Source organism: Strongylocentrotus purpuratus, unplaced genomic scaffold, assembly GCF_000002235.5.
Source record: "Strongylocentrotus purpuratus isolate Spur 01 unplaced genomic scaffold, Spur_5.0 spur5_scaffold_10, whole genome shotgun sequence".
NCBI classification, from domain to species: domain Eukaryota; kingdom Metazoa; phylum Echinodermata; class Echinoidea; order Camarodonta; family Strongylocentrotidae; genus Strongylocentrotus; species Strongylocentrotus purpuratus.
Window position 1 is genome coordinate 4,358,580 of NW_022145595.1, and position 27,233 is coordinate 4,385,812.

Here is a 27,233-nt window from a genome sequence, read left to right on the forward strand (position 1 = left end):
TGTTGCGTGGTACTTCGTCGGGGATTCCCACTGTTTACCCATGGAAGACATTCATATATTGGGCGCAATAACCTAGACATGTATGACACATTTGGGTGTGATGTTCTACATTTTCTCGTATAAACTGAGTTGTCTTCTCCAGTTTATACCACCGCAGTTCCAATTTTGCCCTCAGCTCAACATCAGTCCGTAGTTACTTCTGTTTGCCTCGGACTCATTGAATAATTGAAGTCATTCTGCTCTGACTCTCTGTTGATTTCTGAATCTGATCAATCTGTACGGTACCTTCACCTTGGCCTTGATTATGAGTTTGACGTGTTGCCTTCTTCGTGTTCTTTTGTCGGTAAGTTGGTCTTTATCTTTCACTGTAGTTAAGGAGATGGGCAGGTATGTTGCACCTAATTTGTACTGTACCCCTTGGCTACAGTTATATAAATGTATAAACTTAGGACTCAGACTCGATCTAGACTAACTAACTGATAACTCAACTGTAGTCTACTCTGTAGTCTATAAAGTTATGAAATATATGATGAAGTTAAATCTAGTCTAGACCTAAAGCTAATTTGTAAAATGCTGATCACAATTAACTGTCATTACTGTAGCCTATTCATTGGAGGAGGAAGTGGTTTGATATCCGCTATTTCATTTCAAGTTGCTTCTTCCGCGCTGTTGAGTATTGACATCTTGCCAACTCGACTTTAGATTTTGGATCAATGCCAATTTCTGACTTTTCCTTAATCTGATCATGTCCAACCATGTGGCTTTAATGATTTCATGAACGAGAGAAAATATGGTGAAAGCAAAGATCTAGGGCAATTCAAATCTTGGGGTTTTTCCTTGTTGGATCAAGAGACGATCTACCCGTGAAATTCCCTTGATCTTCATCTAGAGTGAGCTCTGTGTGTTTCTTTCAGTTTGCAGAATAAGGGACTTTGGTTACAATGGCTGATGAGCAAAAGGTTGCTGTCCTCGCAATGAACGCTCCAGGACCAGGAAGGACTTCAGACGATGGCTTGGTCACAACGCAAGATGCCAAGATGAGAAAGGAGCTGAATGCCTACGCCGTCATGGCGTACGTGGCCGTCTCTGATCGCAATGCGATGGCGGAGCAGCTCAAAGGCCTGACCCATTTCACACAAGCTTTTAATGAGCTTCAAGAGAAGCTAGCGGCGGCAGAGACGAAGGCAGAGGATCTGCAACTGGAAGTCTGGAGAAACGAGGCCTTTGTGACACGAAGCAGGATCCAGCTGCGAGTGAAAGACAGTGAAATAGCTGGTTTAAGGAAAGACATGAAGAAGGGAGAAAACTTTTCTGAAAGAAAGAGCGCAGAGAGTGATGAAAGCGTAGAAACTTCAAAAGCTGCGGGGAGTGACTCGGTAGACGGGGGGACAGAGGATAAAGAAGAGAAGAAGGAAGAAGGTACAAATGCAGATATGGCGAAGCCAAAGGTAAGTTTCAGCAAATAATGTAAAGATTAGGTGTGAATCAGATTTTCATCATGAAAAGTTGACTCTATTGCAAAGATCATGGAACTGATATGTCTCTCTCTCTCTTTTTAATTTTTTTTTGTTGTTGTAGTTTACAGCCAATCAATCTTTCATAATGAAAGTAATTCACTTTTGTTTCTTAAAAGGCTGCTATGCTTTCAATTTCGATTATGTAATATTATTTTTTTACAAATTAATTCAGAGATAAATACATGATAAATGTGAAATTTTTAAAACAAATATGAAGGAAAAGAAATTAAACCTTTTTTTAAAAACTCTATACACACACACACTCTCTCTCTCACTGTATCTCTCTTTGTGTCTACCACTGTCTCTGTCTATCTGTCCCCGTCTCTCTCTCACTCTTTTTCTCTCTTTCTCTCTCTTTCTTTTTCTCTTTTTCTTTTCCTGTCTCTCTCTCTCTCTCTCTCTCTCTCTTCCTTTCATCTATCCCTTTCTCGCTCTTTGTACGTTATTACTATAACTCTCCGATTCCCTATATCACTTGCGTGTCTTCTCTCCATCTCTTTCCTCTCTCTCTTTTCTATTTTCTCACTTTTTGTTTGGACCCTTATACATGTGTGTATTCAGTCGCCTCAACCTGGAAAGTCTGACTATCTGATGAGCCGTGGATTGCAGATAGGCGTCTCAAGAGAAATCCATGAAGCAGTCATCCAAGAGAACCTTCATCTTAAGGGTCATCTGAAGCAACTCTTGGTCGACCAAGGAGGAAGTCTTAAAGACCTAATGGTAATTGGAATGCTTATAATAATAATAAAATGTCTTGTTTTACCCAGGGTAGACTCATCAGTATTCCTCATCAGTATTCCAGTATTCCTACTGCTCTCCCTGAGAGCCCTGCAATTATATTATTACCCCATTCATCGGATTCAGGCTTACCCGCACACAATGTATGCACATTCTCCACTTCCTGGGGAGCATTCCGACCAGGCGTCATTTTTACAAGCGCACACTTGCTAATCTAAGCACATTAGCTTTCTCATCCTACCGGGTACCCATTTAACACCTGGGTGGAGAGTGGCAAATGTAGATCAATGTCTTGCCAAAGAACATTAGTGCCGCGGTGGGACTTGAACCGCGGACCTTGTGATCCACAGTCCGGTGATATATCCACTCGTCCACGACACCTCTTAACCCTTTCCCTACTGTATTCTCAGATTCTCGTAGGCAGTGGGTTAATATTGTTTTTAGAATCGGGTTCTTTGAAATAATTTCCTTAAAATATATGCTAGCTATATGCAGGATTTTCAGTTTTTAAATTGCCCCATAAACACGATCATATATTTTTTAATCAATTTGTTAAGTGGGCCAGAGATAGTTTTTAAATTCATGGCAGGCCACTGAGTGTACAACACATACCGAAGGTTGATTGGGAAGCCGTAGAAAAATATTGTCCCTTCAGCTGCTATTTAAGTGTCAGTTATTTATTAGATAGTTATTTAAGATTAATAAAGGAAACAAATAAAAGAGTAATCTCAGTCTCTTGTCCTTTCCTACACTGTACTCCCTCTTTATTATGCATATGTAAACAGGACTGTCATGATAATGCTTTGTTAAAGTAACTTTGATAAAATTGGAGAAACCAATTCTCGAAACTCGAAAGTGTGCAAAAGAAGTAGAAGATTTGAAGTATGAGGAACTCCCTTTCCTGTTTGTAATAAATGTGGGCAAGATCCTTTGAAAGTGTTTTTTTTTGTAGCGTTACATAATGTTATTATTTCAACATTAGTAACAATTTGGACTTATTTACCCAGGGTAACCACTTGAGTATTGAGACTCTTCTACCTGCAGGCCCTGCATTCCTCTCATTATTGCCATAGATCTACCCATTTAATGCACATAATGGGCAAATATAAATAATGATAATAATAATATTTGGTTCTTCTATAGCACATATCACATTATATAATGTCCCTATGCGCTTCAACACAGCTTTGGAGATTATTACCCAGCTTTAGCTCCAGCAGGCGTTATCAGCGCACAGTGCATTTCAAGGAATAATCATTCCAGGTATCCATTAACCTCACCTGGGTCCAGTGTGGCAAACGTAGATTAATGTCTTGCCAAAGGGACATTAGTGCCACGGCGGGACTTGAACCGCGGACCTTGTGATCCACAGTCTGGTGACCTATCCACTTGACCACGTCACCTCTAAATGAGGCACAACACCTTTTTCTTTTTTGATTTTTTTCTTACAGGATACCATCCAGTACAAGGAAATCATCAAGCAACAAAGGAGAAAGATTGATGAGAAAGAGGAGGAAATCGCTAAGATCAAAGCTACTCTTGAGCAAGCCGATAACCCCAAGGAACAAACTGCTAAGACGCTATTTGACATGGAAGGAAAGGTATTGATGTAATCTTTGAAAAGAGAATTTGAAAATTTAAATTATGTCATTTTGAGCTGTCTTTGACTTGAGGGAGATGGGGGGGGGGGGGGGGAATATGTAGATAAGTGCTGCAAAGACCAGCATAGGAAATAACGAAAATGTGCAAATTAAGGAGAGACACCAGCTAACATCTTACTTCAACACGTTTCAACAATTGAGGAGGCGCGATAGCTCAGTCGATGCGCTAGTGGCCTTTGGTAAGTCATCAATCCTCATTACCAGATCATCTGAGAGGACTTAAAGCCGTTGGCCGTCTGTTTGCTTACTTACAAGCATTTATTCTTTCTTAGCATTCAGGTGTGCAATGCAGATTTTCCAAACTTTTTTCCAGGTGAAAAATTCTGAGAGGACCATCAAGATGAAGCAAGTGATGATCGAGGCGCTGTCTACTCGGATCGAGGAACTGAGTAAGGCTCTTGAGAAGCTCCAACAGAGGGATGACATACAGATAGCCCATATGAGATCAGCATTCTCAGACGGATCCCGCTCTGCATTAATGGCTGATTCTCCTGTAAGTGATAATATTGATGATAATATCCCATTCTTGTAAAGCGTGTTTCACGTTATTATCCAATGTCTCTATGCGCTTCCAAAGGTCTTGGGACTAGTATAGCCCAGGCATTAGCTCCAGTAACCCTAGCCCTCAGGGTATTCAAGGAATAAAATCATAGCTGGTTCTTGCCCACTTACATGTATTACTCCTGGGTTGAGTTTGGCACATGTTGATTAATGTCTTGCCAAAGGATGTTAGTGATGTGGTAGGGATTTGAACCCCTACCTTGTGGATTTCAGTCCAGGGACCTATCCATTAGACAACACCTCTACAGTTGATTCACAGCCCTAAAAAGAATATGCCAGATGTGTGAGTAGAAAGGACAACAATTTCTGCACACACTGCGTCCATTTTTTATGACTATAATATACCTTTGATGCCAGGAATTTTAAACAGAATAATAATCATTAAACTCCTTTGATGAGCAACATGTTGAGCAAATCAAAAATCACTGTTTTTTTTCTATCAAAATTTGCCATTCTGATTCATTCATATTTTCAGGAACATTCTCAACCCTGGATATTGTTTTCAGAGACATTACATTTCATTTTAACAATGTTGCAATAAAGGGAACATACAGGTTCCCATCTGAAGATCAATATTTGAACAATTTAACCCTAAAAATAAATCCTGTCCTGAAAGGGTTAACTCATAATCTACTGAATTCTGATATCTCTAAAGGCTTTCTTTATGAAGTGTAGTGTGCTTGTCACATGCTTTATGAAGCTTTGCTACATTGCAGTAGATGCCAGGTTTATCTATGTACTTCACACAGATATCTTTAGGAACTAAAACTGCATGTTGCGTTAGAGTTTGGTCCAACCCTATAGCTACTTCTTATCTTTATTTTGAATATGTGACTGGGGTACTTGATCCTTCTCATTCAACATTCCTACTGAGAACTAGGAAGCTCACAATTAGTTTTCATCTTTACCAGGGGAATGTTTCACAAAGACTAGGAGCGACTTTAGGTTGGACTTAACTATGGCAGGCCATTCATGCCACTGTTTTCTCCCACCATTTACATGCATTGGTCTCTCAAGGGACGTACGAATCATGGTCACAAATCTACATTACTGAAGGAAAGAATACTATCTACAGATCATAATGCTGAGATAGTTAAGTCCAACTTAAAGTTGATCGTAGTCTTTGTGAAACACTCCACTGGACTCAACCTAGCTTCTCTTTAATGCAGGTCAATCAGGTTTTGCCTTCGATACAAATCAAGAGCCTAACGAAGGAGAACTCAAGACTGATGAAGCTCCAGAAGCACCAAGAAACTGAAAATGAATCTCTGAGACAAGAAAGGGATAAGGCTCTAGCTGAGAAGACGGTGAGTTTAGGGTCCGTTACTTAATGGAATGACTGTACTGATACATGTACATGCATTGATATATAAATGTGTAGTTTTGATAGAACCAAAGATTCAAAGATATATGGAGAGAAAATGAACGAATGAATCGATGGGAGGATGAATAAATGAATAAAGGTTTGGATAGGATGATAGATGAGTAAATGGAAGGATAGATAGACAAGTGAGTAGATGGATAATAATAATAATAATAAAAGCGTTACTTATAAAGCGCTTACCACCGAAGTCTCTAAGTGCTATACACACAAAATAGACTGATATACAATTACATCTTATACAAAACTAAAAGTGCAAATAAACATACAAATTACAATACATATGGAATACACGTCAAAGTGAACCGAGTTAATTAATCATCAAACGCAATTTTGAATAAATGTGTCTTGAGACTAGTTTTGAATAGGTTAAAGATACTATGTCCCTTTTGCAGCCAACCTCAAATTCTGTAGAACTTTGCAGGAATTATGAATATGTCATGTATGTCCTATCTGTGAAATTTAAACGTTAGCAGTGTCCTCATATTCAAATTATGCAAGGAAACCCGTTTACTTGCTAGACTTCACTGTCAGACACTATTGAGTGACTGACTGGCTTTTTTTCTTCTTTGGTAATAACATACATGAAAAGAGTTGTAAAGGGTACATGAGCATTTGTCTACATCAATAACCCTCTTCTTGTGATGGCCAAGATTAAACTGATTGAATCTTTGCGCAGCATAAAACGTATGACCATTAGGTACAATTGTCTGAAAATCAAGACTATTACTTTTGGGCTCTATAGCCCTAAAGTCGATTTGACAACTAATAGTCGTTATTTTCCCACTTGCAGACATTTTCAAGCCCCACCTTTTTTAGGGAAGTTCTAAATTAGTATTATCTTTCAAATGCGGTTGGAATTTAACTTTTTCATTTTTTTGGCCTGCAAATGGGACATAGTACCTTTAATGTGTCTTGAGACTAGTTTTGAATAGGTTAACGGTTTGACAGTTTTTTACATTTAAAGGTAATCTGTTCCAAAGTTCAGCAGAAGCTTTGCGAAAGGAGCGATTACCATAAGAAAGAGTTGACACAGAAGTAGATACAAGGTTTAATTGTGAAGATGACTGTAAACTGCGTGAGGGTTTGTATTCCTGGATTAATTCTTGCAGATAAATTGGTGCCAATTCATGAATGCATTTATAAGTTAAAACTAAGATTTTGTACATAATGCGGTACGTCACCGGCAACCAATGCAATTCACGAAGTACTGGGGTGATGTGTTCACAAGAACGCATGCGTGTTACAAGCCTGGCAGCAGAGTTTTGGATTCTCTGGAATTTTACAATGTGCAAGTCCGGAAGGCCATATAGAAGGCTATTGCATTGATAAATGCATGTATAAGTGTTTCAGTAGATTTTTGATCAAGAAATTTCTAATACGACCTATCTTGTACAAGGCATATGAAGCTGAGCGACAAATATTTTTTATATAATCATCCATCCTAAGATCATTTTCAAAGATGACACCAAGGTTACGTGCACTTTTGACAGGTTGTATCGGAACATTAGCAATTTCGACAGATGGTAAATGGGAGGACTTTCTGAATCGAGATGTTACATGTATAACCTCAGTTTTATCCTCATTTAACTTCAAATCATTAGCAGTGGACCAAGCTTTGATATCATTTATACATCTTTCAAGTTTAGTAATAACAGAATGGTCAGAATCACGTTTCAAAACAACATAAACTTGGGTGTCATCTGCATATATCATTTGGCCTAAACCATGCGCTTCAATAATATCTTCAAGTGGTGCAGTGTACAGAGTAAATGATAAAGGGCCGATGACGGATCCCTGAGGAACACCTTCAAGTGGAACATTAGGTTTGGATAATGAGTCATTAATGACAATAGATTGTGAACGATTCATAAAGTATGTTTTAAACCAATTCAAGGCAGTACCTGATACACCATATCTAATACGTAAGCGATCAAGAAAAACATCATGACTGATAGTATCGAAAGCTGCAGAATAGTCTAAAAGTATTAAAACAGCTTCATCACCTTGGTCCACAGCTAACAACAAATCATTATATACACGTAAAAGAGCAGTTTCAACGCTATGAGAAGATCTATAAGCAGATTGCATTGTACTACACAGATTGTTTGATGATAGATAGCCCTGAATGGAAGGAGGAATGTCATGGATAGATAGATAAATGGATGGATGGATGGATGAATGGAGGAAAAGATGGATGGATGGATGGATGGATGGATGGATGGATGGATGGACGGAGGGAGGAAAGTTTGGATGGAGGGATGAATGCCATGGATAGATAGATGGATGGAGGAAAGGATGGATGGGTGGATGGATGGATGGATGGATGGAAGGATGGATGGAGGGAAGGATGGATGGAGGAAAGGGTGGATGGAGGAAAGGGTGGATGGAGGGAAGGGTGGATGGAGGGAAGGATGGATGGAGGGAAGGATGGATGGAGGAAAGGATGGATGGAGGGAAGGATGGATGGAGGGAAGGATGGATGGAGGAAAGGATGGATGGAGGAAAGGATGGATGGAGGGAAGGATGGATGGAGGAAAGGATGGATGGAGGAAAGGATGGATGGAGGAAAGGATGGATGGAGGGAAGGATGGATGGAGGGAAGGATGGATGGAGGGAAGGATGGATGGAGGGAAGGATGGATGGAGGAAAGGGTGGATGGAGGAAAGGATGGATGGATGGATGGATGAATGGAGGGAAGGATGGATGGAGGAAAGGATGGATGGAGGGATGGATGAATGGAGGGAAGAATGGATGGAGGAAAGGATGGATGGAGGGAAGGATGGATGGATGGATGGATGAATGGAGGGAAGGATGGATGGATGGATGGATGAATGGAGGGAAGGATGGATGGAGGGAAGGATGGATGGAGGGAAGGATGGATGGATGGATGGATGAATGGAGGGAAGGATGGATGGATGGATGGATGAATGGAGGGAAGGATGGATGGAGGGAAGGATGGATGGAGGGAAGGATGGATGGATGGATGGATGGATGAATAGATGGATGGATGGATGGATGGATGGATGGGAGTATAGATGGGTGGAGGAAAGGATGGATGGATGGATGGATGAATGGAGGGAAGAATGGATGGAGGAAAGGATGGATGGAGGAAAGAATGGATGGATGGATGGATGAATGGAGGGAAGGATTAATGGAGGGAAGGATGGATGGAGGGAAGGATGGATGGAGGGAAGGATGAATGGAGGGAAGGATGGATGGAGGGAAGGATGAATGGAGGGAAGGATGAATGGAGGGAAGGATGAATGGAGGGAAGGATGGATGGAGGGAAGGATGGATGGAAGGAAGGATGGATGGATGGAAGGATGGATGGAGGGAAGGATGGATGGAGGAAAGGATGGATGGAGGAAAGAATGGATGGATGGATGGATGAATGGAGGGAAGGATGGATGGAGGAAAGGATGGATGGATAGGTAGAATAGATTGATAGATAGACAGGAGCCCGTTTCTCGAAATCTAGCCCTCATTTGGTGCATATCGTTTTGTGCAAAAATGCATATTTGGCAAACAAGCGGCCGAAGTGTTAATCTGGGCCCCGTCTTACAAAGAGTTGCAATTGAACAAAATCAATAGCAAGTCCTCCAATCAATCGCAAGTTTGCAGTCTCCTATCTCTTATGTACATAGTTGCGATTGATATCAACTCTTTGTACGACAGGGCCCTAAAGGTCATTGTTAAACTATTAACTTGTACATAAATTGTTCAGTTTGAAGGATATACCTGTATCAGTAATAAATTGGTCTTCCCACATTGGCTTTATTTATTGTTGGTCAAACAGCTTGTGAGCGTCAAGTAACGCCCGGCTGGAATGCTCCCCAGGGAGTGGAGATTGTGCACACAGTGTGTGCGGGCAAGCACTGAATCCAATGACTGGGGTAATAGTATATTTGTAAAGCGCTTAGAGACATTTGTATTAAGTGCTATATAAAAATTAAATATTATTATTATTTTTATTCCATCAAAGATACAGGTTAGGGTAGGTTGCAGTAGGGTACTAGTAATAGGTTAGGTTAAGGGTTAGGTCTAGTTCTTCATCTAGGCTAAGGGATTTAGAGAGTGTATGATGTTGATATGAGAGCAATTGTCACCAGAGTATACATGTATCTTGTACCAGAGATAAATCATTATATATTAATCTCATGATGATGATCACATTTCTTAACAAAGCAATACCCTAAATGATGTCTCTCAAAATATAGGAGAATCAGCGACAATTGGCCACCCTCTCCCAAATAAAATTCCAGCCTTGTTCCACCTGTAAAGATCTCAAAGCAGCAAAGGAACACGCAGAAGAAGAGCTCAATATTACAAAGGGCGAGTTGTCTGCTGCATTTATTCAGGTAAGCAGTGGTCCTATGTTCATTTGCCTGGACACTGAAAGCAGGAGTTCTAGGATCAAATCCTTATTGCAGCTCTTTTTCTTTTTAAGCCCTCAAGAGAAGGTTGAATGCTCTGTAGGGTGAAACTTCAGCAGAACCATAGTGGTTCTGTGGTCATTTACATGGATCCTGAAAAAAGGGGTTCCCTATTCAAATATCTCTCCCAGCTTTTAAAATTTGTAAGACCTCATAGTGCAGTGCTAACCCATTATAGTGAATTCTGTATTATTGCTGATGAGTTTCTTGATCTAGATATATACGACGAATAACATAAAATGATGGTATTGTTAATATGTAAGGTTGACGTGGAAAACACTAGATATGCACATCAGTGATATTGCAGTATTCCCAATATGAACAAGGCTATCATAAAAGTAATGCAAAGTTTTGGGAAATTTTGAAAATAGGATGGATAGTAATTCCTTAAAATGTTGATATATTTGGATGCCCCTGTGGATGTATTATAAGCACTAGAAAAGTTAGCCCCTCAAACACTTCTGCTTTCAAGAAATTGAATAATCAAAAATTTACTGTTGCTCCTGGTAACCTTCAAGGATTTCAAATAGCGCCTAAGGCCATTCCATGGTAGCTGCGACCATGCAAATCTCAGAATATGCAGTTCTGATATATAATTTGGTCGATTGCAGTCAAGAAACATTGTTTTAAAGCTAAAGTAATATCAGTCTTGAGAGGGAGCTATGCGACATAAAGAGTTTATTATTTACAATTTCATCACTTTAGACTTGATTTCAACCGCGACAACGATCATTGAATATTGTCAAATCGCATATTCTTCCAATAAGTTCATTTGAACCAAATGCATGACCCCGTACCAAAACTTTGTATTACCTTTAATAAATATCTCATTGAAAATCGTAATGAGCGTGATGTGCAATTATCTTCATTTTAGGTGGACACGTATAAATCTGATTTCAAGGAGCGGTGTGCAGAGATGGAGAAGACAAAAAGCAGCCTTCGCAATGAGTTGGAAACTTGGAAAAGGAACTGTCAAATGCTTAATAGACAGGTTAGTACCAAGCAGCTACTTACCTCATAACATTTATCTTTAGTGTATGAGATACAATGTAGTTACTGTCATTTTACCTGAGTTATATCCCTTCTGTTTGATTCCTTCATAGTACTTACCCCACAAGTGAAATATTTCCCTAATTAATATCCCTTCATTGCTTTAAGTGTATATGTTGCAACAATTTGTGTGTACTTTTCTAAACTAAGAATACGTTGAAGTAGAGTTGCGTTGTAAGGGAAGTCGCTCCTTAAAAATGTCCTAAGGATAGAGAAATAATTGGGTAAGTGCCGAAAAACATTAACATGTATCAACAGACCCTTCAATTTAATCTACCAGAAACAGGAAATACGAGGGGAGGACACACTGTCTCCATTGGCTGTGTTCATGTTAAAGGGATAGTTGAGTTCTTGCCTTCAAAGTGCATGTTTATTTCTCTATCTTATTTATGACATTTCTAGTGCCCTTTAAGGACCTAAAACTGCTATGAAGGTAATTTTAGACCCAAATATGTGTGAAATTTAACCGATACGATCATACCAATTCAGCTCTACTTTTAAAAAAATATGGTAACCGTTAATTAATTGATTAATTAATAATAACCATACATGGGCCGGCTGGTTGCGCGTATTATAACCAACACCAAAAAGCCAACAGAAAGCCCACATCGGCATTGGCTGGAATAGAACATATAAGGCGCTGTTTCTTTTTTCAACGGCTAGTTCAAATTATCGAATACTGGGGCACCACAAATATGCTATAATTTGTTATATTTATGGATATTTCAGCCATCTCTGAACCAATTTTGATCAAACAAAGATGATTTTTTTTTTTGTCATTTAAATAGTATGTTCTTTCAACTTTGACACTCATTTTTTCATTACCTCACAAAAAAATTGTTTTGTGTAAAGCCCTCTGCAATAAAACTCAACTATCCCTTTAATAATGACTATGCTATTCAACTATCCCTTTAATAATGACTATGCTATTCAACTATCCCTTTAATAATGACTATGCTATTCAACTATCCCTTTAATAATGACTATGCTATTCAACTATCCCTTTAATAATGACTATGCTATTCAACTATCCCTTTAATAATGACTATGCTATTCAACTATCCCTTTGATAATGACTATGCTATTCAACTATCCCTTTAATAATGACTATGCTATTCAACTATCCCTTTAATAATGACTATGCTATTCTTTCAAGAAACACTCTTTTAAGGCAATGTAAACACAGTTCAGTCTCTTCATCATCATTATAGCCATAGTGTCGTCTCCAAAGATCTCTCCAATTTTTATACTTTGTACGTGTAGATGGAGTCGATGAGGCATGAGCTCGATGAGCAGATGAGTAATAACGGCAAGCTGCAAGCTGAAAATCGATATTTCACCCAAGCTTTGGGACAGAGAAGGTGAGGTGTCACATTAAATCTTGTCCAGTCTGGTTTCATTTTTCTGAATTTTGAACCTTTGCTTTAAGGTGGGACTGCTCTACTTGTAGCTATACTTGCGCCCTCTATATAGCAAACAATGCGGTACCCGCTGGTCCGCCATGATCCCCTTTTTCTTATGTTAATTGAGAGCTGATTTGATGAGATAACCACCAGTTAGTGACCATGCTGGGAGGTCTTATCCCTCCTGGCCAACCTAGGACTTTAATAAAATAAGGAGTCCCTGTAAAAACAACATTTTGTAGTAATTATGCACCAAATGTTGAGAGTTTTGAACCTGCTGTAGAGGAAGTTTTTTTGTTTGGGAATATCTACATTCTTAATTACAACGTTCTGAAGAAAAAAAACTTTATCAAAAATCAGGAACAGGACTTAAAATTTAAGCAAATTCCCATCAAAAATAAGAAAGTTGTTTTTTTGTCCAAAGGAGATTTTCAATCATACATGCACCCTAAATATAATTATTGCAAAACATTTTTTTAATATAACCCCTGTATGAAACAAATCTATTCCTTCATCAATAACTAAGAAAATGAAGTTTATGATATCTTCTGTACAGAGCAAATTGGAGAGGACCTGGCAAGATACGTCACAGTGTTGCCAATTTGTGTCCACTGATGACAACTTAAAAAATTCATAACTTTCCTATTTTATTCAGATATTGCTAAAACTTTCAATAATACGTTTCTCTTGATTTTTTCCTTTTACTAATACCAACTCATTACCAGGTTGGACTTCACCTTTAAACCCTATTTCGATTTGGGGGTCATTTTGCCATAGTTTGAGTCCAACTTGAGTCGATCATAGTCTTTGTGAAATACTCCCCTGGGATGATTTGAGATGCATCAAGAAAATGATCTCATTGCAAGCCTCCATTTTGAAATTACATTTTTGATACTATCATTTTGCCCCCTAGAAATGACCCTGCAATGTACCCTGCCTCCATGCCCCCGATGGCGGCAGAGCAGTGCGGAGCAATGGTGAATAATCCTTGGCAGGAGAGTTCAGGCTATGCCAGCAGGAAATCAGAGGTAGTCGTTGGAAGGGATCAGTGTGATCTGCCATCCCCACAAGATGTAAGTTTAACCTACTGACTACTGAATACTCTGATCTTCATAGGCTTAATACAGGGAGCACCCGGTTCCCTTAGGAGTGGGTTAACCTTCTCCATGGTTCTCCAATATACAGTTAACAAATGAATCAATCATACCTTTTAAAGGGGGTGTAGCATGATGAGACTACGTGTCTTTGCCGTGGCTTGACTCGGGGGCCAATTGGGTATAATATGACTACGGACGACGCGACCGCAGCAATCATGTGCCTGCAACCGAATCGAATCGCGAGGAGAACATCGGTCTGTTTCGCGAAAGCTAGCGTGCGCTGACCATGTAGAGATTAAGTCGCTGACTACCGTTAATCAAGTCCATTAATTCATTTACATGCAGTTGTCCAAAAGAAGACGTAGATGGCGTTAACCAGTATTTGCCAGGCTACACTCCCTTTAATACCAAGTTTTGTTGTTTCTTGTGTATGTCAGATATTAAATCTTACATTTAATGTATTCAACAGAGGCCCTTAGTCAACCAGTCCACTTTTCATTGTTGAGTTACGAAAAAACAGAAAAACAGAAAATTTACAAGGATTTATTACAAGGAGTATGAATCAGTCGTTAAGGAGGCAGTCACACTTCTTGAATTAAAAAAACAGACCGAAGACTCATTTGTTCAGGAGCAGTTTTCCTTTAGTTTAATTTTAGTTGGTATCTCATTTTCTTATTAGTGACTAATTCTTTCTCTTTTCCTTATTCTCCAAAGTGCATAGGGACTAAATAATGATATGCTCTATACAGTATCATTATTATTATTATTACACTAGTGACAAGCCTCCAGGTTTTATTTTGTCAAAGGGTTGGGGTTACAATAAGATTTTAGGTCAGGTTAAAGATTAGACTTTGGGTTTGGTATAGTATTAGATCCAGTGCCGGTAGGATATTTACTGCTCACCCGATTTTCGCAATTGTTGTGCATGATGTACAATCCTCTCCATATAAAGCAAAAATACTGCTGCCATTGACTTTGTAAATGTATGTGGTATTTTTGTCATCATCCTTCCCATTATCATCATTATATCATTTTCATCATCATTATTATCATCATCATTATAATATCATCTTCTTCATCATCATCATTATCATAACCACCACCACCACTACCACTGCTACTTCCACTACCACCACCGGCCACCACCATCATCATCATCATAATATCATTTTTATCATGTTTATCATCTTCATCATCATCATCATCATCACCATGACCACCACCACCTTTATCATCAACACCACCACCACCATCATCATCATCATCATCAACACCTTTATCATCATCATCATCATCACCATCACCACTACCACTATCATCATCATATCATTTTCATCTTCTTTATCATCTCCATCATCACCATCATCATCATCATCGTCATCACCATCATCATCGTCATCACCATCATCATCGTCATCACCATCACCATCATCACCATCATCACCATCATCACCATCATCACCATCATCACCATCATCACCATCACCATCATCACCATCATCATCGTCATCACCATCATCATCGTCATCACCATCACCATCATCACCATCATCATCATCATCACCATCATCATTGAAGTATATTATTATTTAAATTTTTATTATGTATTTCATGAACCTAGGAGGCCACCTCACCCCACAGCCATCAATATTCCACAGCACGTCCAGGCAGCAGTAACAACAGACGAAGGCAGAACAAGTTGAACTGTATGAAATGCGGACGCGAGTTCTCTATTGAAAGGGTACAAGATTATGAAGACCACCAGAGACACTGCGGGCAGAGCAGGTTGACCTGTCTTAGGTGCAGACGAGAGTTCTCTCCTGATAGGCAACATGATTACGAAGACCACCAGAGAAGTTGCACAGGACATTGAGATTGAATCATCATGGTAAAAGTTGACCTTTTGTGTTTTCGTAAATTTAACTTCCGATTCACAATCCTGAAAAACCTGTGTGGAACATCAATTTTCTTTGTTTCTTTGATTCTTCTTTCTTCTTTTTTTTTCATTTTAAGCTTGAAGATTGAAATTAAAACCCAAGTTACAAGTGGGGGACACATGTAAATGTACAAATTCACTATATTTCTTACTTTTTAGCAATCTTTTTAAATCCTTTTCTACACAATGTCTGTCCATATTACTACCCAAGTGCAGCAATAAAGAAATAAACCTGTATATTGTTATTGCCATTTAAAAAAAGAAAAGTTCATTAATGTAATTGACATGTAGTCAATTTCTCTTGTTAGCGAGTACATGTACTGTAGATCCAGAAACTTTCGCGTGTTGCAAAAATTTAGTGTTGTGTCCATTGTGATCCAAGTATTAACGCACGGCACATTTTGCGAATCTGAAACGCTTTAAATATCTCATGCATGCAATGGTTTTTGTTTTTACAGGACATAAAATCAAGTACATATGATTGTATTATATAGCATCAAAATTTGGTAATTAAAGTTTTTTACTCAAGGGCCCAGTTTTATAAAGACTTGCGATCCAAATCAATCGTTAGTCCTTCAATCAATCGCAAGTTTGCAGTCTCTTATCTCTTATGTACATAGTTGTGATTGATATCAATCGCAAATAAGTTGCTATTAATAACGAATCTTTGTAAGATGGGGCCCCAGGATGTACATATTTTTTTGGTTCATTCTATCAGTTTTAACCTTGCCAAGTGTGCAGTGAAATATTTCTATGTTCATTTTTGACGGAATATAATCTTGAGTTACAATACCATATTGCAATGATTGTAATGTTTAGTACTGCATTGTATTGTTTGTTTGAAAAGTGGCGTATCTTTGATGAGGTACTAGTGTTTGTTAAGTTATGTTTCTTGTATTTAAAAAACAAAAATACAGAATATTCAGTTTACACCTGATCATTATACAGAAAACTAAGCATGCAAATCAAAGAAAAATGAAGATATGATCTGTAAATCAAAATACAAAATTTTATTTAGTACCATAATACAAATATAGGTTTTCACTTAAAAAATTAATGCTTTGATTTTACTTTATTTACATTATAATTGCACATATTGGGAGGTAATTACATGTACATACTGTATGAATGGAAAGTGTGGAGTGTTTCCTTCCTCATTATAAGTATGGTATAGAAAATCATGAAATAAAATCATGAAAGTTATGTTACATGGTTACAGATTCATATATTGCTTCTCGCATTCAGATACACTTTGTAGAATCCAGAGATATTTTGCAACACATACTGTATTGTGTGTGACACATCAATCAAATTGTTTTTATATTTACTATGTAGAAAAATACAGTGAAACCCATCTATTAAGGCCACCCACAACAATCACTTTTTTCTAGAAGCTTATATCCGTAGGAATTAAGAAGAATATTCAGAATTTTAAGTATTAGCAATAAAAATTGATAGATTTTTAGTACACATGAAATGTTGTTTTACTGTACTACACAGATTATACATTATTTGCATAATATATATCTCATACTGTCATGAGAATGTTTTTGTGGGACATTAAGATACTGCATTTATCTGTTTAAGTTTTAACTTGAACAAGAAAAGTTAATTAACATCATATCTTGCAGCTCACCCATAAGAATTTTGATTTTCTTTGTTTAATCCTACGAAGGCTAGAGAATCATGTTTTAATACTACCATTGCATGTATATGTCATTAACAAAAATATATATATTTGTAATTTTGTTTTTTAATACAAAATATTACAAAAAATAAAAATTATATTGGTATTTTTTGCATACAATACTGAAATATATTATGATGATTTGAATCAATGTTTGTTTCTATACAAATTAGAAACATTTTATTATTCACATGTACTATAATTTCATAAATCTCACATGAAATACGTATATATCAATATAAAAAGTACATGCATAGTACTTTGAAGTCACACATCATAAAAAATAAGACACTCTGACTCATATAATATAAAAAGATTCAAATTTTAGTATGAATGTTAGGATTGAATCTCAAAACAGTTGCATACATGTATAATGCCAGTGGAATGTAAAAAAATGCATACCAATAGGAGCCAGGAAGACAAAACTCATTATTTTACGTAAATTGAACACCTTTCTGGCTTTAGGTCATTCGGGCCCTGTTTCATAAAACTTGTTATCAATAACAAGTTGCAATAACTGCTAAAAGCTTCTGAAATTGTTGAATTTGATTGCCAAGAGCAAATTTGCTATAGAAATTTCTGTGAAGGGATTATTCAGATTGTCCTCAAATTTGACACACTATTAAGATCCCTCAGTTATTCAAGATATTCAAGATATTTTATTCAACCATAACCATCAAAGATTAGTTGACTAGACATACAACTCTGGCAGTCAAGAAATCAAATAATACTTGTAAGGCAAATAAAACTTTTCAACATTGTCATTCACATATGACTTGCATGTACTGTAAACACAGAAACTATAATTCATGGTTGCAATTCAATTATTTTGCTGCATTAAACTGTCATAACTCTGGATCATGCAAAGATTCTGATATATATCTCAGTATTATACATCGGTTGTAGAAACAAAAATGTCATTTCATTCATATATAGCATGCATATACTGTAAACACAGAAACTTTCAGTTATTGCTATAATTCATGATTGCAATTCAATTCTTTTACTGCAAAGATTCTGATATGTATAACAGTAGTATACGTTGGTTGTAGAAACAAAAATGCCAGTGGTAAAAGACATTTCACATGTTGAGGAAGTTCAGACATCCGTTTGTTGTCTGGTTCACTACTGGTGGCTCTCTGTGCTGTAGAAGGCATCTAGGTATCCACAAATAAAATCAGAAACGAGAGACCTGTCCGGTAGCGTGGAAGCCATCCCATAGATTGCAGCCTGTAAATCATGAAAGAGTTGGACAAAAAAAAAATAATAGTTTCAAAATACCACTTAACAGGAGACAAGAAAAGTGGTCTTTCTATACAGGTGGTTGCTTAAAGCAGGTTTGACTGTGCTTTTGTAGGTGACAGGACATACATGTAAATACATTTTTTAACACAAGAAACTGTAAGGTTGCAAATGATACACGATAGAACATATATTGGGTTGTTAGGCAATATAAGAAATATTTCCTTCTTGAAATATGATGTGAAATTTGTTTTTGAGTGGTATATTCATATGCATTGACACAGATTAACCTGTTTGTTAATATTACTGTTAGTCATGAGATTAAAAATTAGAAAAACAAATTTTGTATTTTGTTTCTTTTCTTTGTTGTTGCCTTAGTAAGGATGAGACTATGGAGTTACATTTGTTGATTTTTTTCCTTCTCAACTCTTGAGTGCTCTATTTGACATGTTTTGCTTGTAAATGTATTTTGACTGCATAGAGTTTTTTATAAGGTTCTAATAATGAATATCATATTTTACTGAATCCCCATTGAACAAAGTAAGGAAAATTCTTCAGATCAACATGGTTTCATCCATACGCACCTTCGTGCCAGGTACATGTACACTGTGATACAATGGATGTACATTGACCTTGGGGTGAATAACATTTAACAAAGCCTAGCTACCATTAATGCTTTCGCCTTTAATTGCATTGAGGGTCTTTCATGAGCTATATGCATTTTGACCTCCCTGTGCTCACTATACCATTCACATTGGTGTTAGGGATGCTAGGTCATAGGTACTGAAAAGTGATATGTGCTATACAAGTATCATTTATTATAATGTTATCATTATTTCATGATCTGTTATCAAGTAATGTAAACAGACACTCCCCCCATTTTATCTTGAAATAGTTGACCCCCCTTTTGACCTCCCAATTCTTACCATGCCTTCTGCTTTAGCATTCGGGTCTTTCATGATCTGTGCAGTGCCCTCCTCCACGTCGGCTATTAACTGATTGGCCGTCTCCTTGTTGAATAGATCAGTCACAGTCACACAAAGACTAGCAGAGGAAGAGAAATAAAAGACATATTTGAAATGAATAAAACTTTTTTGATGAGACTAGAATTCAAACAAACAATATCAAGGATATACATATATGTTTAAATAATTTGTGTCTTGTGTATTGGACAAAGAGAATGCAAATATAAATAAGGAAAGTAGAGAAATATATTTTGCCAGTTGATTCAAACAAACAAAAAACAAGGATTTGCATACTATATATGGATATACAGTGCATGTATGTTTTGTCGCTTGTTTATTGGAAAAAAGAAATTTTAAAAAGGAAAAAGGAAAAAAACAAACAAATACTGTTGCAGTGGTTGACAAAATGATATGAGAAATACAATAATAATAATCACCATCATTAACATCATCACCACCCCAACCATCATCACATTTATCCTTACCACTACTACTACTATTTAACAGACTTTTCATTTAATATCTATGGATAATAAAAAAATCTGAAATGAACTACATAACATCGTCATACACACTAACATCACCATCATAATGATCACCGCCATCATCAACATCACTCCCATACACTGAGGTAATTGGCAGTGTAAACACCTGCCATCCTATTTCAGTATTATCCAAAATCATGATCACAAACAACAATATCATCCTCATCCTCCTCCTCCTTCTCCTCATCACCATCATAATCATCATAATGATCACCACCATCATCAACATCACTCCCATACCCCAAGGGAATTGGCAGTGTTAACACCTGCCATCCTATTTCAATATTATCCGAAATCACTAACAATTACTATCATCATCACCATCACCACCACCACCACCTTCATCATCATCATATCATTTTTATCATTTTCATCATCATCTTCGTCATCTTCATCACCACCGTTATCATCGTCACCATCACCATCATCATCATCATCATCACCTTCATCATCATTGACATCATCGTCATCATCATCATCACCATCATCATCATAATCATCACCATCATCATCGTCATCATCATCATCGTCATTTACCCTGAGGGATTTTGAACCGTGTACATCTGCCATCCTTTCTCCGTCAGGCACGTCCCCAAACGGAAGACGTCAAAGACATTGGACGCGATCGTCACCGCACTCACCTTGGGCTGGCCAATCACAGTGATGCCTTCAATCTCCCTCAATCTGTAATGAGAAATCACAAATTGCCAATTTGCACCAATGATTAAATATTGACCCATTCCCATGATCAATAATTTGTCTACTCAAATTCAGTTTTGTTTTACGTGCAGATTTTCCTTTTCCTTCAAAAAAATAAGACATTGTCTTCTATCCTATATCCTATTTAAAATCTTTATATCCACTGCCTATCTAAGAACCATTTTTAACCATGCATGTAAATCCTTTTTTAGCATACCTTTTCTCGATTGATTCTCTGGTTTTGATAACTCTGTCAGCATGCTGTATGTATCCATCCAAGCCTTGTAGCATAAGAGTGGCCCAAGCAGTAGCAATCACAGCACCAGATCGAGTCCCTGTAGTAATAACATTCAATTATATCAATACCAACACTATTTGCTTTAAAATACACAGGGCAACAGATTTACTTACCTCTATTGCTCATCCTGCTTCCACTCAAGTCTCCTCCTCCTCCTCCTCCTCCTCCTCCTCCTCCTCCTCCTCCTCCCCCCCCCTCCCCTCCCCCTACCCTTTCTCTTTGTCTTCCTCTTCCTCTTCCTCTTCCTCTTCTTCTTCTTCTTCGACATTGTCGTCTCCTCCTTCTCCTCTTTTTCCTTCTTTTTCTTCTTCATTTTCTTCTTCTTCTTCTTCTAATTCTATTTCTTCTTCATCTTCTCTTTTTTTCTTCTCCTCTTTCTTCTCCTCCTTCCTTTTCTCCTCTTCCTCCCCCTTTTCTCATATGTTACTCAGTATGTTATCATGAGCAAATTATTTCACTTGATATACATTTATCATTAACAAGGTAATCTTAGTACACAAATATTTCATATTTTTCTAATGCACTAAGTCACGATCCTATTCATTTTTATATAAAAATCGATAAAACAGACAAGAGTGTTCACCTACCAGCTAAAGTTGGGGATGCGTAGACCCCTCCCACCCAGTCTGTGGAGACAAAGAACTGCCCCTGACGATACTTCTGATCACTGTACAGCACAACTGAGCTTCCTTTTGGAGCCTTGCCATACTGTGTGAAGAATGTATAGAAAAAGACTAATAGAAAACATCAAGAAAACACTGTTATTTTACCCTAAAATGTTAAAAAGAACTGGACTGTTTTTGTAGGATGATCCGACATTTGCTTTGGCGGCAATTGCTCCGCAGGATTTCTTTCGTAAATTCACATAAGAGATTCTATCAAGTAGGATGAAAAATTCCTGAAGATAATTTCAAATATTTTGGAAAGTATGGGAAGAATTTTTACGATTCTTTGTTATTTAATTTCTTCTGGGGATACACTGTAGAGGTACAAGTACAGTACCATAAAACTGAATCAAGAAAGATTTGGTACTGGTGTCAGTATACGTGACATGTAGATACCCCAATGAGATAGCTCTAGGTGATATCTCTCTCTATGTAAACAAAACCTTGCCCTTAGCTCAGCTTGTCAATAAATGGAATCTAATTTGCATATCTCAGGTGAACTACAGGGAAGATAACATTCAACAATGACAAGAATAGGAGGGCTGATGTTAAAGAGTACATGGCAAGATAAATTCAAAGGCAACTTATTTAACTCATTACCTAGGGGATCCAGATGGCTCCTGTATCGTGAGAATACAAGAATTCAGTAGTCGATTGATTTTAGCTATATAGATTTCTCTCTTACAAGTAGCTCCTATCAAAAGTCTTCCCTTGAGTAAATTAGCCGATACACGGAATCCTCACTCCTTCCCCTCATCACCCTCCCTCCTTTCTTTGTTCCATCCCACTTTGCTTCACCACCTCTTTCTCTCATTCTTCCTTTTCCTACATTTGTCCCTAGCTCTCCTCTGTATCTTTTGTTCTGCTTCTCTCTCTCTCTCTCCCTTCCTCCCTTCCTCCCTCCCTCCTTCCCTCCCTCTCTCCCTACCTCCCTTCCTCCCTACCTCCCTTCCTCCCTACCTCCCTTCCTCCTTCCCTCTCTTCCTTCCTTCCCTCCCTCCATCCCTCCCTCTCCCCCACCTTCTCTCTCTCTCTCTCTCTCTCTCTCCCTCCCTTAAATATCCTTTTCGCTCTCCTAGATTACTGGTCAACCCTCCTCACAACATTTCTCTTTTAACAATAATAATGATGAGCAAGGTGCTCAAAGCACTCTAATATCACTCTCTTGGCTCTACTAGGCTACTGATTTTGGTGCTCACAGCATTCAAGTAATTCCTTCCTAATGGTACCCATTTTACATTTTACATTTTACTGTTTTGCCAAAGGACATTAGTACTGCGACGGGACTCACGAACCATGTGATCCACAGTCTGGTAACAAATCCACTAAACTACGACGCCTCAATCTCCCTTATAAATTCTTACCTTGTGTAAATCAGCTGATATACTGGTGATCCCTGCCACGCTGAAGTCTGAAGGGGGTATGTCATGACCCCCTAATCTCAGGAAGGGGTACAAGAACCCACCCATGCACATGTCAATGTGAACAGGGATATTGTACTTCAAGCCAAGCTGGGGTCGAAAAATAAAAACAGTTAAAAATTGAATGAGTTATCATACTTTAAAAAACAAGCCAAGCTGAGTTTAAAAATAAAACAGTTACAAATCGAATTGTTAAACTATAAAAACAAGCCAAGCTGGGGTTGAAAAAATAAAAGTTACAATCTAATCAGTTATCATACTATAAAAAACATAATGCCCAACTAATTGATGTAATACTAAATATTTATTTATAGTATTTCTATTCAGAATGTCAATGTCAGAGCATAATTACAAATCTTTTCAAGTACCACACTGACTCATTTGACTAAATGCACTGAAGACCTATAGTGACTTGGAGATAAAAATATCAGATCAATAATGACAAATTAATTTAATATTTGTATTTCTTCTTTTAGCTACTGTTTCATCATTTCCATTAACATTGTGATATGTTTAACATACATGAAATTGCTAGCATCTTTGTGAAAAACATAATTAAAAACAATTATCAATAATCAGTTCCTTTATTTACATGCAATTAAACAAAACAACAAAAATAATAAAGTATAAAGTTAGATGTAGTACATCGAAAGAGAGATATCAAATGTTGTTTTGGTTTAAGTTGAGATAAAGGAAGGCTCACCTTGGCAACTTCTGAGATTGGATCAATAATACCATGAGGAAAGCATGGAGCTGAGACTACCAACATGCAAGTGTTCTTGTTTATCATCTTCTTCATGGCCTAAGACAAAAACCAAATTAAACATGACATAACTGAAACTTGCAATAAAACTATAAAGGCAAAATACAGGAAGCATGATTCCTGATATAAAGAATTTTTGATGGAGGCGTGATGGCTCAGTGGTAGCTAGTGGATAAAACCAAACTATATACATGCAGCATGCTAGAAGCTAACCCTATTCTATACAAACAGAAAAGGTTTATGCGGCTATTATTCTAGTTAGCTTTTTGAAGTCTGTATTTTGTATCGAATGGCTGGACACACACCTACATGCAACTTCTCGTTATTTCTGGCAGGCAGTCAGCTAGAGTCCATTATCATAGTGTAGATAATGACCATTTAGCTGGTCCAACTTTTTTCCAAATTTATTCTATGACCATTTAAAGCCTGTCTGTACTAGTTTGGCCAGTGGGATTAGACCTACCGGCAAGGTCACTGACAGGTTGTTATCTCATCAAATCAGCTCTCAATTAACATAAGAAATAGAGGATCATGGTGGACCAACAGGCACCGATTGGGCATTGTTTGCTATATAGAGGGCGCAAGTAGCTATAAGTAGTGTAGTGTGGCTTTAAAATGCCTGTCAACACATCACAGCTATAAACACCACACCATGCATAAATAAAGTGTGCCATCCAGTCTCTTACACTGTACCTGTACATCAGCTTTATAAGTAGTCTTGTTCAGAGGAGTTCTAACAATCCTCATTTCAAAGAGATGAGCTGCCTTCTCAAAAGCAGCGTGACCACAGATTGGAAGAAGACTAGCAGATAGAAATTAGAAAGTTGAAGATTTGTTTATGTTATATGGTTAAGTTTCAAAAACTTTATTCTAAATCTAATGCAAAACCCAGTCAATTATTTCTCTTTCCTATTGTATACATCTAACAGGTAAAATAAATCACTGAAGTGCATATATATATATATATATGTATGATATCTTCCATCTTCAAAGGCTAAACTAGACTCTTGCTATCATATTGTGCTATGGACCCCTTGATATTGAATATTAGTGTGTATAAAATGTATATGTGGACCAAGAAAATAAAGATGTTACTTTTCAAACACTGAAACAGAAGCTTCTACCATAAGTTGTTCCCTTAAAAGAATCTAACAGAGAAATGTTACAAGATAGATCTGTGACATCCCAAATAGACTCTTGAAATTGGATAGAGATGACTTTTTTTGTATAAGTTTGCGGTAGGCTACAGTTAGGAAGGAGATTTCAATGTTTGGTTGAGAAACAAATACATGTACATGAAGTACAGGTGCTCTCTGATATGTGCTCTAGCAACAATTTCTCCATGAATTATTTTGTCAAAGATGTTGGATTAGGGTTACGGTAAGGTGTTATGTTTTGTCCAGGGTGCAATGAAGGTAATAATTTGGTTAGTGTGAGATAAGGTACATAGGGCAATTGCCGCTGGAGTATGTGCACAGCCAGGGGGCACAAGGGTTCATGCATCCCCTCCCCTCCCTGTTCACCTGCTGAAAGAAAGGTCATAAGGTTCAAGTCCCAAACCCAACCCTTTCCCTACTCCCGGTGTTTGGAGTGACTTTGTGAGCTGTTATGTCACCCCCCCCCCCCTCCCTACCCTTTCCCCCTTCACCTCAAATGTGCCCCCAAACTCAACACTGAAGTCTGGCTATGTCTAGTGAGTATGTGTCATAATACACCCAAAGTAGCTGGGATAATTATTTGGTATGGAACACAATTTCTTACATTTCTGGTCTCTGAACACCTCTAGCTCTTGCAAGCTCTCTGTAGGCCAGACAGGCTAGCAAGAGGCTCTCCGTTCCTCCAGATGTGGTCTAGTTTCATCAAAACAATACAAAGTGGGCAAAAATTACGTTCTTTATTATCACCAGCTATCAAACACTTGCTTTTTCTTTCAACAAAAAAACAGATAACATTTAGTTCACAGAGTGTTTTGAATGAAAGATAATTGTTGATAGCATTCATTTAGATTTCTTCTTCAGAGCTTATTAAGTTAAATTTTGATTGTAGAAGATATAAAGAACAAAGAAATGGGTCGTATGGTTCCACAGGACTCTGGTTCTTCTTTTGTATTGTATTTATATAATCGTGGTAACAAATTCACAATCAGTCATAACTTTTCAGTGAGTCTGTGTGCATTGTTAACACTAAAAAGTGAAATTAACACACTATCATTGAACAAAATATATAGAACAAATTTAAATATCTATAAATAAAGAACATGAAATGAACAGAGCTTTAATAAAAATATAATTATACTCATCAAATTGTTGAGAACATTATAAAACTAACAATTTCTACCCTCCCCTCCGCCCCCCCCCCCCCCCTCCCCCTGTTTGCCACTCTCCAGTCTCCACCAAGGTGTTGAATGGAACCAGTAGGAAGGATTTCCTTGAATGCTGTAATCACTCGAATTGGAGCACCTTAAGCAGCATGCAGGTTGGATATGAGCGCAACAAAAACATAAAAATATTATTATATCAAATAAGGAATAGGACTTACCGTTCCACAGGACTCTGGTCCCCCTTTGAAGATATCACAGCACATGGCCACGATCTCAGCCTCCATCTTCCTGACTCCAGGGAACACACCGGGCTGAAGCAGATTGGAGTTACAAAACAGCTCAAAGACCTGAGAGAGAAAGAATATTAAGAGAGATATGGGGTGACATGGGCATTTGTAGAGGTGTTGTGGCCTAGTGGATAAGTCAGCCGACTGCAGATCACAAGTTACAGGGTTCAAATCCAAGCCCAGCACTAATGAAGGAGAAGGCTAATGACAGACATGATACAGAGGGATTGAGAAAGAACTAAAGAGGGCTCTGGTGTGTGGACCTGCCCAGAGCCATCTATTCACAGAGTTTGGCCAATCTGGTTCGAGTGGGACACAATATGGCGACTACTGCTTTGTTGGGCAAGCACAAAACAAAAGAATATTGCGCCATGTTGTGACCCAGTGAAACCAAGTTGGCCAAACTATGTGCATAGATGGCTCTGGACCTGCCTTTTGCAGAACACCTGAGAGAGAGAGATTCTGTACAGGCTACATGTATTTATATCATTTTGTTAATCTCTGATGCATTAGATTAAACTTAAGTCAGTGTCTCAGTGTAAATGTACATGTATGACAATA

General features: G+C 37.8%; 2 protein-coding genes across 3 annotated transcripts in view; one reads left to right on the forward strand and one right to left on the reverse strand.

Moving 5' to 3' along the window:
- Positions 1–19,050, forward strand: LOC592311 (myosin-1). Its single transcript, XM_030979260.1, has 11 exons — positions 1–343; positions 915–1,448; positions 2,079–2,237; positions 3,707–3,856; positions 4,230–4,409; positions 5,647–5,784; positions 10,079–10,219; positions 11,169–11,285; positions 12,608–12,705; positions 13,661–13,820; positions 15,466–19,050. Exons 2-11 carry the CDS (start codon positions 942–944, stop codon positions 15,715–15,717), a joined length of 1,902 nt encoding a protein of 633 aa, XP_030835120.1. The 5' UTR covers positions 1–343; positions 915–941; the 3' UTR covers positions 15,718–19,050.
- The window catches only part of LOC585628 (sphingosine-1-phosphate lyase 1), a 14,776-nt gene continuing 4,307 nt past the window's right edge, over positions 16,765–27,233 (reverse strand). Inside the window, exons 6-15 of one of the 2 annotated variants that reach the window (XM_030979262.1) lie at positions 26,604–26,732; positions 25,827–25,915; positions 24,759–24,867; positions 24,006–24,104; positions 23,246–23,392; positions 21,804–21,924; positions 21,136–21,253; positions 20,757–20,903; positions 19,636–19,753; positions 16,765–18,697 (exon numbers count right to left, since the gene is read on the reverse strand). In XM_030979262.1, coding sequence (XP_030835122.1) covers positions 18,593–18,697; positions 19,636–19,753; positions 20,757–20,903; positions 21,136–21,253; positions 21,804–21,924; positions 23,246–23,392; positions 24,006–24,104; positions 24,759–24,867; positions 25,827–25,915; positions 26,604–26,732 — 1,182 coding nt within the window. In that variant the 3' untranslated portion in view covers positions 16,765–18,592. The remainder of the gene's footprint in view (positions 18,698–19,635; positions 19,754–20,756; positions 20,904–21,135; positions 21,254–21,803; positions 21,925–23,245; positions 23,393–24,005; positions 24,105–24,758; positions 24,868–25,826; positions 25,916–26,603; positions 26,733–27,233) is intronic. The other variant, XM_030979263.1, reaches the window with a different exon arrangement.